At 46.8% G+C, this 14,906-nt stretch overlaps 1 protein-coding gene across 1 annotated transcript in view; it reads left to right on the plus strand.

Moving 5' to 3' along the window:
* Positions 1 to 14,906, plus strand: part of GALNT9 (polypeptide N-acetylgalactosaminyltransferase 9) — a 180,467-nt gene that overhangs the window by 89,980 nt on the left and 75,581 nt on the right. Inside the window, exon 5 of the mRNA XM_056859407.1 lies at positions 2,583 to 2,780. Coding sequence (XP_056715385.1) covers positions 2,583 to 2,780 — 198 coding nt within the window. The remainder of the gene's footprint in view (positions 1 to 2,582; positions 2,781 to 14,906) is intronic.

Consider the following 14,906-nt stretch of genomic DNA (forward strand, 5'->3'; position numbering starts at 1 on the left):
AAAATCTGAACAGATGTCCCTTCTCAATTTATCATAGTGGGAAGCTTAGGTATAAGGCCAGTGCATCTGTGTCTGGATTGTTGGAGAGATGCTTCCCAAATCCTCCAGCTCAGCATTTCTCCCCTGGATTTTGTAGTTTGGAGTGATTTTGGTTTGTTTCCACAGTGGAGCCAATGCATCAGCGAGCCAGAGTGGTGTAGTGGTTAAGAGCGGTGGACTCTAATCAGGAGAGCCGGGTTGGTTTTCCCACTCCTCCACATGAGCAGTGGACTCTACTTTAGAGAACCGGGTCGGTTTCCCCACTCCTACACATGAACAGTGGACTCTACTCTAGAGAACCGGGTTGGTTTCTCCATTCCTACACATGAGCAGTGGACTCTACTTTAGAGAACCAGGTCGGTTTCCCCACTCCTACACATGAGCAGCGGACTCTACTCTAGAGAACCGGGTTGGTTTCCCCACTCCTACACATGAGCAGTGGACTCTACTCTAGAGAACCGGGTCGGTTTCCCCCCTCCTACACATGAGCAGTGGACTCTACTCTAGAGAACTGGGTTGGTTTCCCCACTCCTACACATGAAGCCAGCTGGGAGACCTTGGGCTAGTCACAGTTCTCTCTGAACTCTCTCAGCCCCACCCACCTCACAAGGTGTCTGTTGTGGGGAGAGGAAGTGAAGGTGATTGTAAACCTCTTTGAGACTCCTTAAAGGTAAAGAAAAGTTGGGTACAACAAAAGCTCTTCTTCTTCTCTGTTCTGTTTTTGGTTTCTGAATGGGACACGAACCATCACGCACGTGCATTCTGTTGTTTTCCTTTGATTTTCACATTTCCCCCCTCTATGTTATGAATGTGTATCCCCGGCATCTCCAGTTAAAGGGACTAGGCAAGTAGGTGATGGGAAAGACCTCTGCCTGAGACCCTGGAGAACCATGGAGAGGGGGCGTGGCTCAGTGGTAGAGCATCTGCTTAGCATGCAGAAGGACCCAGGTTCAATCTCCGGCATCTCCAGTTAAAAGGACCAAGCAAGTAGGTGATGGGAAAGACCTCTGCCTGAGACCCTGGAGAGCCGCTGCCAGTCTGAGTAGACAATACTGAATCAGACCAAGGGTCTGATTCAGTAGAAGGCAGCTTCATGTGTTCATGTACACTTTCAAGCCTTTCTTCATTGCACAAGGGACTCGATTTTTAGGCGAGGGGGGCATGGCTTAGTGGTAGAGCATCTGCAAGCAGAAGGTTCCAAGTTCAATCCCTGGCATCTCCACTTTAAAGAATAAGGTAGAAGGTGGTATGAAAGACCTCTACCAGAGACCCTGGAGAGCCGCTGCCAGTTTGAGTAGCCAGTACTGACCTTGATGGACCTTTGGTCTGATTCATTATAAGGCAGCTTCATGTGTTCATATGTTCAACAACAACAACAACAACAATATATGCACACACTGCCAAAGGGTGATGGCACTCTTCGTAATGATGTTGTAGGGAATGCATCAGAGCCTAGATGTCTCAACAATTTGGAATGACCCACGAGGCGGGGAATAGATTGATTTTCGGCATACGGCTGGTGTCCTCTTAGTTAATCTATGTTATGGATCATTTCTAAACTGCATGTCATGGAAGGAGGGGGGCTGCTTGCTTCTGAACTAAGAGGGTTCCTCATGCAGTGTGGCCAGGGAGGAAGAATGAGCCAGCATTCCCCCATTCCTTTGTAATATATTTTTGTCTATGGTTTTTTGGTTCTCCACATTTGCTGTTGGTTTTTGCAGATCTTTTTCTATTGCATAGATATTTTAGGTGGTTTATGTGGAATAGCACAGTATTTACATGTGCAATGTATTATATGTACTATGTTGATTAAGGGACACAAACAGCTTTGAAAAATGTGTGCCTGATCCTCTTAACTGGAGGTGCCAGGAATTGAATCTGGGGCCTTCTGCATGCCAAGCAGATGCTCTACCACTGAGCAACTGAAAGAAATTTTTTTGTTTTTTTTCTAGCCATCTGTGTCTACGGCTCTCCTTTCCAAGTACTGAGATTCTACAACTTTCTTTAGCAAGTTTGCAATGACTTACAGGATATGTTCTCCAGAGCTCTGGGAGCAGTTAAAATAATAATTAAAAAAACAAAAACCGGTTACTTCACACAATACAATTAACGTTTCCAGTGATCAACATTTGTGGCAAGTACTCTTGCCAAACACCATATCACCAGCCAGGAAGCCGATTAGTGTATAATCTAGGGTTCCCAACACTGACTAGGCAAATACCAGGAGATTGGGTGGGGGGTGCCTGAGGAGAGTGGAATATGGGGAGGATGTGGTATCACTTCTGAGATCCTCTAGGAGTTTCCCTTGATCTCTATGGTAAATTCCATTGAGACCAGGGGAAATTCCTATTCACCACTGTGGAGGCCATTTCCCCCCCTGCTCCTCAATTGCTTGAGAGCAGGAAACTGGGGCTGGGAATTCCCTGCTGGGCCTAGTATCATCCAGCCTTAGCCAAGGAGCATTTCTCAAATTAAATTAAACTGCCATTTTCCTGTTTGCTTCTGTTTTCCCCCCACTTTACACTGTGTGGTTTTCTTCACAGGGTGGAACCAGCTCTTACGAGAATCAAAGAAGACAGGAGACGGATCATCCTCCCAGCTATCGACAACATCAAGTACAACACTTTTGAAGTGCAGCAGTATGCCAACGCGGCTCATGGTTACAACTGGGGACTCTGGTGCATGTACATAATCCCACCGCAGGACTGGCTAGACAAGGGGGACGAATCTGCACCCATCAGGTGACTCTCTGCCATTGTTTGTCCTTTGTCCTCTTGCTTTCTTGATAGGGTTGCCAGGTCCCTCTTCACCACCGGCGGTAGTTTTTGGGGTGGAGCCTGAGGAGGGCAGGGTTTGGGGAGGGGAGGGACTTCAATGCCATAGAGTCCAATTGCCCATGCTGCCATTTTCTCCAGGTGAACTGATCTCTATTGGCTGGAGATCAGTTGTAATAGCAGGAGACCTCCAGCTAGTACCTGGAGGTTGTAGACAAGCGAGGCTCAGTGCTGCAATGGTAATGGAAAAGATCCACAACAGCACTCACAACTATAATAATAAAGTAAGGATTTATAAAGTGAAAAAGGTGCAAAAAAGTGAATATATATACATGAATACAATAGGGTACAATAAGATACAAATTATCAAAGGAATCCAGCATAGATGGAAATTCAATTGAAGGATATAAGCATCCTGAAAGCCAGGTAAGTCAATTTATATTGTCCACAATATGTTGTTATTTCTTCTCTGTATATAACAAGCTGGACGGTAAACAGCGATGGCGAAGCCACAACGAGGAAGTATCAGAACGTGTCGTCTAGATCAAAAGCACGTTTCTCACTTGGCTTCATCAGCTACATGTATCTAAGAGAATTCATAATAGTCATGATAAATAAAGTCTCAAACAGGACCAAAGTCTTCCTTGTGTAGGTCTCTCAAGGGATAGAATAGTGGAACTATTCAAGGGATACTCTATTTCTTGAGCAGCAGTGTGCCAAACCACTGGCCCATCAGGCTCAATGTTGGTCCATCAGAGCCAGCATGGTGTAATGGTTAAGAGTGGTGGTTTGGAGTGGTGGAGTCTTGGTGGGTGCCATTTGATTGGGAAAATGGCAGGAGGGGAAAGGGTTCTCCTTCTCCCCCAACTGTGTTTCCACCAAAATGAAATTGGGAAACTCAATAATGAATCTACCATACATAGGGTTGCCAACCTCCAGGTAGAGTCTGGAGATCTCCCGCTATTACAACTGGTCTCCAGCCGATAGAGATCAGTTCACCTGGAGAAAATGGCCTCTTTGCCCATTGGGCTCTATGGCGTTGAAGTCCCTCCCCTCCCCAAATCCTGCCATCCTCAGGCTCCACCCCCAGAACCTCCCACCGGTGGCAAAGAGGGACCTGGCAACTCTAACCATACAAGGTGTAGATTAGCCCTTCATCAGAGCTGGTGGTGGTTCTTTCTCTTGTCCCTCCCTGCTGCTCCCTTCCCTCCAGCTTTGAAGGTTCATAAACGATGCAAATTGCTCTTCGCCTTACCTTTCCTCTTATCACAGCCAAACAGAGGGTCCCGCTGACGTTCGCTTTATTTATCACAGGGTGGTGAGTGCCCCTTATCAGAGGCCTTCTGTTCTTTGTGAAGCCCCAGTATGCAAGCAGGTAATTGCTCAGGAAATCTTAATGCTCCTTGATAAACGTGGCTTGCATGGCATTTTATCCTTTCAAAGTGTGGCTGTTTTTTAAAAAAATTGTCAGTCATCGGGAATGTTTTATTGTTGGGCTGGATCCAGCAGATCCCACCCTTTTACATAAGAACATAAGTAAAGCCATGCTGGATCAGACTAAGACCCATCAAATCCAGCAATCTGTTCACACAGTGGCCAACCAGATACCTCTAGGAAGCCCACAAACAAGATGACTGCAGCGGCATTATCCTGCCTGTGTTCCAAAGCATCTAATATAATGGGCCTGCTCCTCTGATCCTGGAAAGAATAGGTGTGCCTCATGACTAGTATCCATTTTGACTAGTAGCTATGGATAGCCCTCTCCTCCATGAACATGTCCACTCCCCTCTTAAAGCCTTCCAAATTGGCAGCCATCACCACATCCTGGGGCAGGGAGTTCCACAATTTAGCTATGCGTTGTGTGAAGAAATACTTCCTTTTATCAGTTTTGAATCTCTCACCCTCCAGCTTCAGCAGATGATCCCACAGATGATTCTGAGAGAGGGAGAAAAGCTTCTCCCTGTCCACTCTCTCCATACCATGCATAATGTTATAGACCTCTATCACATGTCCCCTTAACCACCTTCTTTCCAAGCTAAACAGCCCTAAGCGTATTAACCGCTCCTCATAGGGCTGTTGCTCTTGTCCCCTGATCATTTTGGTTGCTCTTTTCTGCACCTTCTCACAGCCATTTGTGATCCCAAGGCCCATACGGATAGCCATGCGGTCAATGGGCTTCACTGAGGGAGAAGGAAGGGGGCAAAACCGCCCTTTCACCTATTCTATTAGTAGGACTGCTGCAGAGGTTGGGTGGAGTGAGGGCAGGGACTCCTGTAGGGCTAGAATGAGGTTTCCAAGTTCCTGCTGCCGGCAGGAGATCACTTACCCCTGCTGGCTCTTCCTACCTTGGCTGGGGGGTAGAAGAAAAAACGGAGGGGAAATGGGAGCCAATCAACATCAATGATGACCCAATAGCATCACTTCCAGTGCAACCGGAAGAGATGTTGTCATGTTGACCAAGACATTCTAGCCTCTGGCCAAAGGTTTATGGTTAAACCATAGAGTTTGGGCTGAATGCTAGAGTGCCACCAGCAAGGCGATGAGGTCATTTTTGGCCATGCCAGAAATGGCATCGCTTCGCCGGCAATACTATGTCACCAGCAAGGTCCCCCCGACTAGTGAGTCTCCCACTGGTTGCCAGACTCATTTTGGAAACCCTAAGCTAGAGAATCCCATGGCTGTGAAAAAGATGTAAGCAATACCTGCAGGAGATGTGGCTGGGTGTTAAACTTCCACAGTTCCTGACTGAGGACGACTTTCTGGTCAGCTGTATGAGAGAGAGCAAAGGTGACCAACTCCCCCTCCCTGCTGAGCTGAGGCCCAGGGGGAGGCCTTGAGGTCCATCAGTAGCAGCTGATCCATCATAAGCAGGCCTGGCAGGTACATGGGGAAGGGCTGTGGCTCAGGGGCAGAGCATCTGCTTGGCATGCAGAAGGTCACAGGTTCAATCCCCGGCATCTCCACCTGCAAGGATCAGGACGTGGATGATGCAAAAGACCTGTCTCTGCGAACCTGGAGAACTGCTGCCAGTCTGAGTAGACAATCCTGGCCTTGATGGATCAAGGGTCTGATTCAGTATAAGGCAGCTTTATGTGTTCCTTAGACCTCACCCAAACTACTGTGTTCAGTTTTGGGCACCGCAATTTAAGAAAGATATAGACAAGCTGGAACGTGTCCAGGGGAGGGCAACAAAGATGGTGAGGGGTCTGGAGACCAAGTCCTATGAGAAAAGGTTGAAGGAGCTGAAGAGGAGAAGACTAAGAGGAGATATGATAACCGTCTTCAAGTACTTGAAGGGCTGTCATATAGAAAAGGGTTCCTAGTTGTTTTCTTTTGCCCCAGAAAGTCGGACCAGAACCAACAGGTTGAAATTAAATCAAAAGAGTTTCTGTCTAGACATTAGGAAGAATTTTCTAACAGATAGAGCGGTTCCTCAGTGGAACAGGTTTTCTTGGGAGGTGGTAAGCTCTCCTTCCCTGGAGGTTTTTAAGCAGAGGTTAGATGGCCATCTGTCAGCAATGCTGATTCTGTGACCTTAGGCAGATAATGAGAGGGAGGGCATCTTGACCATCTTCTGGTCACTGTGTGTGTGGGGGGGGGAGGTAGTTGTGAATTTCCTGCATTGTGCAGGGGGTTGGACTAGATGACCCTTGTGGTCCCTTCCAACTCTATGATTCTACGATTCCTATGCACATTGGCACACATGCCTGGGGGCCTGGGTCAATGCATGCCCCAATGGAAGCAGAGGTTCTCGAGTTCCCACGCAACAGCCTGACTTAAAGCCATGCCCATGGAATGGCAGATGCCCTTCGTATCCCTTCTTCTGTACCTGGAGAGCAGGGGTGTGCACCTTGTCTCCAGGAAAGCTGCGTGAAAAAGAACATTGCCTGGTGCATGGCACCTTTTTTGCACTCTCCACCTCTGCATGTTGATGGAGTGCTCGGTTGAGTTTCATTATCAACAGCGGCTGGACCCATTAGTCACCTGTCTCCTGTCAGGCTCTGCCCTGCCTGGAATTTTATCTCCTTACACCAGCAGCGACCTGTTAAGGCAATACATACGTTCCTCACTGATTGTTTAATATACCGAAGAACGGGGCAGGTGTAGCGCTGTCAGGGCTACACGAGCGGGTATTCTGCCTGCTCCGCAGAGTGTGTTTTTACACACTAATTTATAAAATAAAATGAGGTTGTGATGCAAAGTCCTCTCTCTCTCTCTGCGAGTTCCACGCTTCGGCGGCCTATGCAAACTCGGCTTTGGATACATATTAAGGTTTTGTCCTCGTCTCATTTACCAGCCTGTCACCCTCTCGACTTTAATGGAGCAGGCGTCGATTTGCCTGGCTTTGATTCTAATCGCAAGCTCTTCCCCCCCCCCACCCGCCCCATCTCTAAAGACAGCTGGGAAATAAAATCTTACCTGTGTTAGAGTAGCAAAAGAGACAGATGGCGAGCCCGTGTTTGACTCCCCTTGGACTGTCAGATTAGATTAGCGCATTAAGGAAGATGAGATCTGTCAAGACAGATCACTCCGATGATCCGTCTCCTCCCATGGCCTGTCTGTCAAAATGAGCCACGCCGGGCGCTTCTCATGGTGCGACTAATAGGGATGGAGGATGCGATCCCCTTGAGTGCATTGGCGTGCATAAAATATATGTCGGCATCGGCTGTCTGTGGCTGGATTTGTCCGAGATATAACACTGGTACCAAGGGATATGGGGGCAAACTATTATCAGAGTTGATTTTCGTGCAATTTCGAGGGAACAAGGAGGAAAGGAACACATGAACACATGAAGGTGCCTTAAACTGATTCAGACTCTTGGTCCATCAAAGTCAGCATTGTCTACTCAGACCAGCAGCGGCTCTCCAAGATCTCAGGCAGTGGTCTTTCACATCACCTACTTGCCTGGTCCCTTCAACTGGAGATGCCGGGGATTGAACCTGGGACCTTCTGCATGCCAAGCAGATGCTCTACCACTGAGCCACAGCCCCTAACCGAGGAAGGAAGGTGGCTTCTAGGCAGCAATAGCAGGTCTGACCCAGAAACTTTATTCGGTTGTTACGCCTTCAGGTAGTACGGGAACGTTGTATCCAGAATTTATTTAGTATATTTTTATCCTGCTTTCACTCCCAAGAGTTCAGGGCAGCTTACGCCATCCTCCCTTCTTCCATTACAGCCTCACGACAACCCTCTAAGGTAGGTTAGGCTGAGAACATGTGATTGGCCTAAGGTCTCCCCAGCTAGCTTCAAGGCAGAGTGTGGATTCAAACCTGGGTCTCCCAGATTGTAATGAACCCATGAAGCTGCTTTATCCTGAATCAGACATTTGGTCCATCAAAGTCAGTATTGTCTACTCAGACCAGTAGTGGCTCTCCAAGGTCTCAGGCAGAGGTCTTTCACATCACCTACTTGCCTAGTCCCTCTAACTGGAGATGCCGGGTATTGAACCTGGGAACTTCTACATGCCAAGCAGATGCTCTACCACTGAGCCACAACCCCTCTCCAAAATGGGACCTATATTATATGAACACATGAGGCTGCTTTATACTGAATCAGACATTTGGTCCATCAAAGTCAGTATCATCTATTGAGACCAGCAGCAGCTCTCCAGGGTCTCAGGCAGAGGTCTTTCACATCACTTACTTGCCTAGTCCCTTTAACTGGAGATGCTGGGGATTGAACCTGGGACCTTCTGCATGTCGACTCTTCTTCTTCTTCTTCTTCGCCATGGCAGCCCCCCCCCCCCAACCTGGACTGGGGGGACATGGCTGCACTGAAACACTAGAGTCAGCAGGGGTAATGCAAAGTCCAAGAAACAGTCCAGAAATCAGGCCGCAGTCTCTTACTTATCACAGGCTAGGCAGCAAGGGTCTTCAGCAATCAATCCGAGGTCTGGGTCACAGGCAAGGCGGTATGCGTCGTCTTAAACAGTCCAAGGTCATGGTCAGGCAAAATAGCAAACGAAGCGGCACTTGGCTGAAACCGGAATTCAGTAAGTTGCTTCCACGCTGCAGCTGCTCTTTGCTGCTCCTTAAATCTGGCCAGCTATCAGAGTGAGGTTGGTCCTGTCATCACTCGCTGTCATCCTCAACAGCTGCAATGCCTCTCCGGCCCTGTAGCCGTGCCGAACTCCTTCTTTCACTCAGCAAAGCTCAGAGTTTCTGTCTTCGGTGAATCATGTAGGAGGGTTCTGACTCTGACAATCGGGCCTCTGAGGGGAACTGGAATTCCTCGGCCTGGCTAGGCGTTGAAGCATCTGATGGCCCTTTAATCCAGCAGCTGGTTCAGAAGCCTCGTCAGCTGCATTACCAGGAGGGACGGCCAACTGCTCCAGCTCTGCATTCGAGGCCTCGGACTCAGCCACGGGGAATGGGGGCATGACACCAAGTGGCATTTTTTACATATCTGGCTCTCGTAACAATTGAGTTCGACACCCCTGGGCTAGAGCATGAGGAGACCCAGGCTGGAATCCCCACCCTGCCAGGGAAGGTCACTTGGAAGACCACTCTTAGCCTAACCTTCCTGACAGGGCTGTTGTGAGGATAAAACGGAGGACAGGGTAATGAAGTAAGTCCCTTTTGGGTCCTCTTTGGGGAGAAAGGCGGGGAATCAATGACAAAAATGAAATAAGAATAAACAATAATAGAAATCGGAATGGGGAACTGGGAGTGGGGTCGGAACAGCGAGGACGAGAAATTCAGAGCCGTCCTGACACCTTAATAGTTGTCCTTCTGACTCATAAAAAAATGAACAGTAAAGGAGAAGGATCTTTCACCAATCAGAAAACGAGAATAATTTCCGACAGAAAAGACTCGTCTTCAAAACTTCGTTCATTAGCGATTCACTTTAATCCTGAAACATGATCCTTTAAACATTTTTCAAGAAATTAGGCTGCATTCAACTTCCCACTTGCATATTATTAAGGAACCTGTGAAGATTTCGGCACTTGTTGCCATTCAGCAATGAGATGCTTCTCTAGGGCTCCGCAGCTAAGTGCTCAATTTGACGACCTGATGACCTTTGCAGAGCTGGGTTTGAGGTTTAGGAGCTGCAGGGATTTGAACCAGCAGACCTGAGATTAAGAGCTCTGCTGCCCCCTGTGGCAAATGAATGAAGCTGCAAGGTGAACTCCTTCCAGAGCCTTCTAAAAGCAGTGGTTCTCAAACAGTGGTACAGGTACCATTGGTGGAACATAGAAGTCAGGTTGCAGGGTTTTCATATCCACTGAGTTGTTGGTTGAGTTGGGTTTTTTATATGTTGACTTTCACTACCACTTAAGGGTGACTCAAACCGGCTTACAATCCCCTTCCCCTCCCCACGACAGACACTCTGTGAGGTAGGTGGGGCTGAGAGAGCTCTAAGAGCGCTGTGACTAGCCCAAGGTCGCCCAGCTGGCTTCATGTGTAGGAGTGGGGAAACCAACCAGATTCACCAGACTAGAGTCCACTGCTCACGTGGAGGAGTGGGCAACCAGTACTAGGATCACCAGTCTCCAAATGGCACATGGAGTTCTCCTGGAATTACAACTGAGCTCCAGACTGCAGAGATCAGTTCTCCTGGAGGAAAGGGCAGCTTCAGAGGGCAGATGCATGGGTGTTGCATTTCTGCTGATCTCCCTGCCCTCCCCAGGTACTGCCTCCAAATCTCCAGTAATTTCCCAAGCTGGAGTTGGCAAGACTGAACCAGTGCTCAAAAGCAGAGAACTCAACCTGCTAGCCTGACCTTCTTGGATCTCGGAAGCTAAGCAAGGTCAACTCTGGTTCGTACTTGGATGGGAGACCACCAGGGAATAGCAGGGTCCTTATGCAGAGGTAGGCAATGGCAAACTACCCCTTTTTGTCTCTCGCCTTGAAAACTCTACTGGGTCGCTGCAAATTGGCTGCAATTTGAAACCAAAAAAATATGAAAAGTATGAAGAAATGGGACATACCTGGAAGTAGCGGCAACTGATCTCAGTAAACCCCAAGGTTATCTTCATGCCCTTCCAGAGTCCCCTGACTGTGATTCCTCTCCAGCTGCATACAGAGTGGCAGGAGCATCTTTTCTATGGTACCAAATATGCCTGTGAAGGAAAATGGATTCCAGATGTTGGGCTATTGCTGGGGGAAGGTAGCAGGTTTCCATCCGCACAAGGTCAAGCCCAGTTCAGCTCTTTCGTCCTCTCTGACTTTGACGTTGATGTCTTCCCCCCACCACCGCCCCAATTACCTTGCAAGGATTTCATGCTGTGTGCTCACTGAAGAATATCTCAAAGTAATTTACACAAATTGACTGCACGGTGTCTTTCCCCCCATACCATAATATCGATTCGCCGCGTAGCACTTCAAAAGCTTGAGCCCTGCCAAAAACCAAAGGCCGTTTCATTGTTCCTTTCGAATGTGCGATTTCTGCCGCAGCTCTTAATGACGCTTTGCACTTTTAAGTGATCTGAAAGGGCGCCAGTGTTCCTCACCAGCTGCTGCTTTTCTTCCGCCTTTCCCTCTCCCTACCTTGGTAGGAGGTAATGAATAAAAAATGAAACGCATCCTCTACGATTATCTGTTTTCATGTCACTCTTTCTCCAAGAGCTCAGGGCAGTGCTCCTGTTTCTGCCTTCCCCTCTTTTATCCTCACAACAACCTTGTGAGGTAGTTTAGGCTGAGAGAGCATGACGCCCACCCACCCCAGTGAGATTCATGGTGAGCTGTAATTCCAGGGGATCCCCACGTCTCACCTGAAGGCTGGCATCCCTACCTCAGACCCTGGAGAGCCGCTGCTAGTCAGAGTACCAAGCTTGATAATCGAATAGAAAAATTAGGAGTAGAACAATCACTTTCTACTCCTACTGCCTAAAAATTGCTACCAAAAGTCACCACATCAGTACCCTTAGCTCAGTAGTTGGGACTGAAGACCTAACAATGCCTAAAAAGATTCAAAACATTTAAAACATTAAAATGGGAAAGGATTTTTAAAAAAGCTCACTAGTTGAGACTGAAGAGCTAACAGAGGCTAACAGTGGTTAATAGGATTCAAAACATTCATAGATTCAAAATATTTAAAATGTTTAAAACATTAAAATGGGAAAATAATAAAAAGGGAGAAAGGGGGAAAAGTAGAAGTAAAATGAAATAAAATAAGGTTAAAAAAAACTCTGAACGTAGAACAAAGCCTTCAATGTCTGCAATCTCACACTCTGAAATAGAGCCAAAAATACAACAAAACAAAGATAAACACTTAGATAAACTTAAAATAAACTTAAAATAGCCAGTGGGAGATAAGGAGAAACAAATAGGAGCCCTAACTAAAAGCTAATTAAAAGCTAAAACAAGGAAAAATAAAACCAGTAATGGAGCACGTCCTTGAGCGTCCTGCAGTATCATGCCGGAAGTTGTGAGATTTGGGATGGTTTTATCCAATTTTATTTATTTGTACTCGGTTTTATCCAAATGGATGTTCTTCCTTTTTATATGCCGAAAAGGGCTTGTGGTGTGTTGTTGTGTGAGTAGAACAATCCAATCATGTGCAGCGGTACACCCTTCTAAATCTGCGGAAATCAATGTGCTTAGAAGGATATAACTCTGCTTAGGACTGTAGTGTAAGACAATTACCTCCTTGGGATTTCTTTAAAAGCGTGTGTGTTGTTATATATACTGACACCTGCTTTTACTGTCCATTTGTAGAATCAGAAAGAGTTTTTTTCTTCTTCCCCTGAGTACATATTTGGCTCCTCTTTCGGTTTGGTGGTGTTGCTCACTCCGCACTAGCTCTTTATTTTTTTAAGGATCCATTTTGAGTCGCTTTGAAGAAAGCAGCAGCGATCATGCGTTTGCCGCCAACAGCTGCCTTTCCCGTTTGCGCTGGAGAATTCTTAATGTGCAATACAACCGTTAATGGCGCGAGGGTTGGAAATGGCTGGAGAGCTGGTTGCGGGTGGGGGGAGAGAACGAGGCTGTGGAATCTTTAAGCGGTGACATGAACACGAGAGCAAAATCCATTCTGGATAAGTCAGAGCCGTGCCTTGGCAAAATGAACCTTCAATAGTATCTACAATTTCATGTGTAATGTTGATGGCCTGGCGCATCTGTTTTTGCTGCTGATAACATTTTGTTGTATTGCAAGGGAACACCTTTCATAGAGATAGAGAGAAAGATGGAGAGAGATAGAGATAGAGATAGAGATAGAGATAGAGATAGCGATAGAGATAGAGAGAGATAGCAGTAGAGATAGAGATAGAGATAGAGATAGAGATAGAGATAGAGATAGAGATAGAGATAGAGATAGCGGTAGAGATAGAGATAGAGATAGCGGTAGAGATAGAGATAGAGATAGAGATAGAGATAGCGGTAGAGATAGAGATAGAGATAGAGATAGAGATAGAGATAGAGATAGAGATAGAGATGATAGAGACAGAGATAGAGAGGGTTGCCAGGTCCCTCTTCACCCCCGGTGGGAGGTTTTTGGGGTGGAGCCTGAGGAGGGAGGGGTTTGGGGAGGGGAGGGACTTCAATGCCATAGAGTCCAATGGCCAAAGCGGCCATTTTCTCCAGGTGAACCGATCTCTATCGGCTGGAGATCGCTTCTAATCGTAGGAGATCTCCAGCCACCACCTGGAGGTTGTAGAGAAAAAGAGACACCACTGTACTGGTACTACACAGTTAGAAAATTAGCACAGGAGCGACACAACAATATTTCAAAGTGCAAAAATATTCTATTAATAAGCTATCAAAGTGAGGTCAGTATCGAAACAAAAACAGTTTGTACAACGCAATCCTATATCTACATGGTCCAATAGACTCTGATATATGTTTCTTCAATGTTATAAAGCTGGTGTAACGTTGCTTAACAGATGATATGGGGATACAGCCGTTTCAAAATTCTTCAGTTCAATTCTTCCTCAGTCCCCACTAGAAACATATAATAAATAACATACAATATTCCATACAAAACCATATATACAAAATGTACAATATATACATATAAAAATACTTACAAAACGTCAAAAAGGGTTACCAGGTCCCTCTTCACCACTGTTGGGAGGTTTTCGGGGTGGAACCTGAGGAGGCTGGAGTTTGGCGAGGGGAGGGACTTAGAGACTTAGAGGGCCATAGAGTCCAATTGCCAGAGTGGCCATTTTCTCCAGGGGAACTGATCTCTGTCGGCTGGAGATCAGTTGTAATAGCAGGAGATCTCCAGCTAGGACCTGGAGGTTGGCAACCATAGATATAGATGATGTGCAAGGGAGGGACTGTGGCTCAAAGAGAGAACACCTGCTTTACACGCCCCAAGTTAAATTTCCACCATCTCCAGTTGAACGATCTCAGATCCCAGGTATTGGGCAAGACCTTTTCTTCTTTCAGATAATGGATACTGCGTGTGCCAAATTGCTTTGAAAGCACTAAGAATTATTTTAATAGTTTTTGAAACACAGTGGGGCAGACTATGGCAGTTTCCATTAATTTCAATGGGACTTCAGCACAACTGCTTTCTACAACTTGTATCTAACCCTGTCTTTCCTATCTGTAGCGTGTCCTCCATTATTGAGGCGATGCCGTGATGCAGATCACGTTTCTTCCATGCTAGGCATTTTTCTGCTCGGTTTCTTGCAAGGAGCAGCAAGCGCCTAGTTCCAGAGGATCGCTCTGTGTAATGAAACACCATCTCCACAAAGGAGGCCACCCTGTGGAAATGGAAGGACGGGTTAGGGTCCCAGATGCTTTCCCCCTGGCTTATTCTTGGAACAGAAACTACAAAGTCTGGATGTGCAATTCGTATTTGGAACTATTCGAAGTCACTGAATAATCCTATCTTTGGAAGAGTTACTGATATTTCCAAATCTGATTTTTATTGTGCTGGATATTCAGAATTATTCCTAATATTCAGAGTCCCATTGACTCTTATAGGATGCAGTGTAGGCTTGCAAGAGGAGGGAAATGAAAATGGCTTGGTTGCTTGAGAAAGGAAACTGAAACATTCTGCAAACGGCCTGGCACCCAGGCTTGCAGGAGCAGAGAGGTCAGTGTCCCAAGCCTAAGGGAAGACATGTCAGAGGCAGAGGTGAAGGCATATGCTCAGCAGCTCTATAAGCCAAAAGAGACCGACCCCTGGGTTACCAAG

Source organism: Euleptes europaea, chromosome 13 (genome assembly GCF_029931775.1).
Source record: "Euleptes europaea isolate rEulEur1 chromosome 13, rEulEur1.hap1, whole genome shotgun sequence".
NCBI lineage: Eukaryota > Metazoa > Chordata > Lepidosauria > Squamata > Sphaerodactylidae > Euleptes > Euleptes europaea.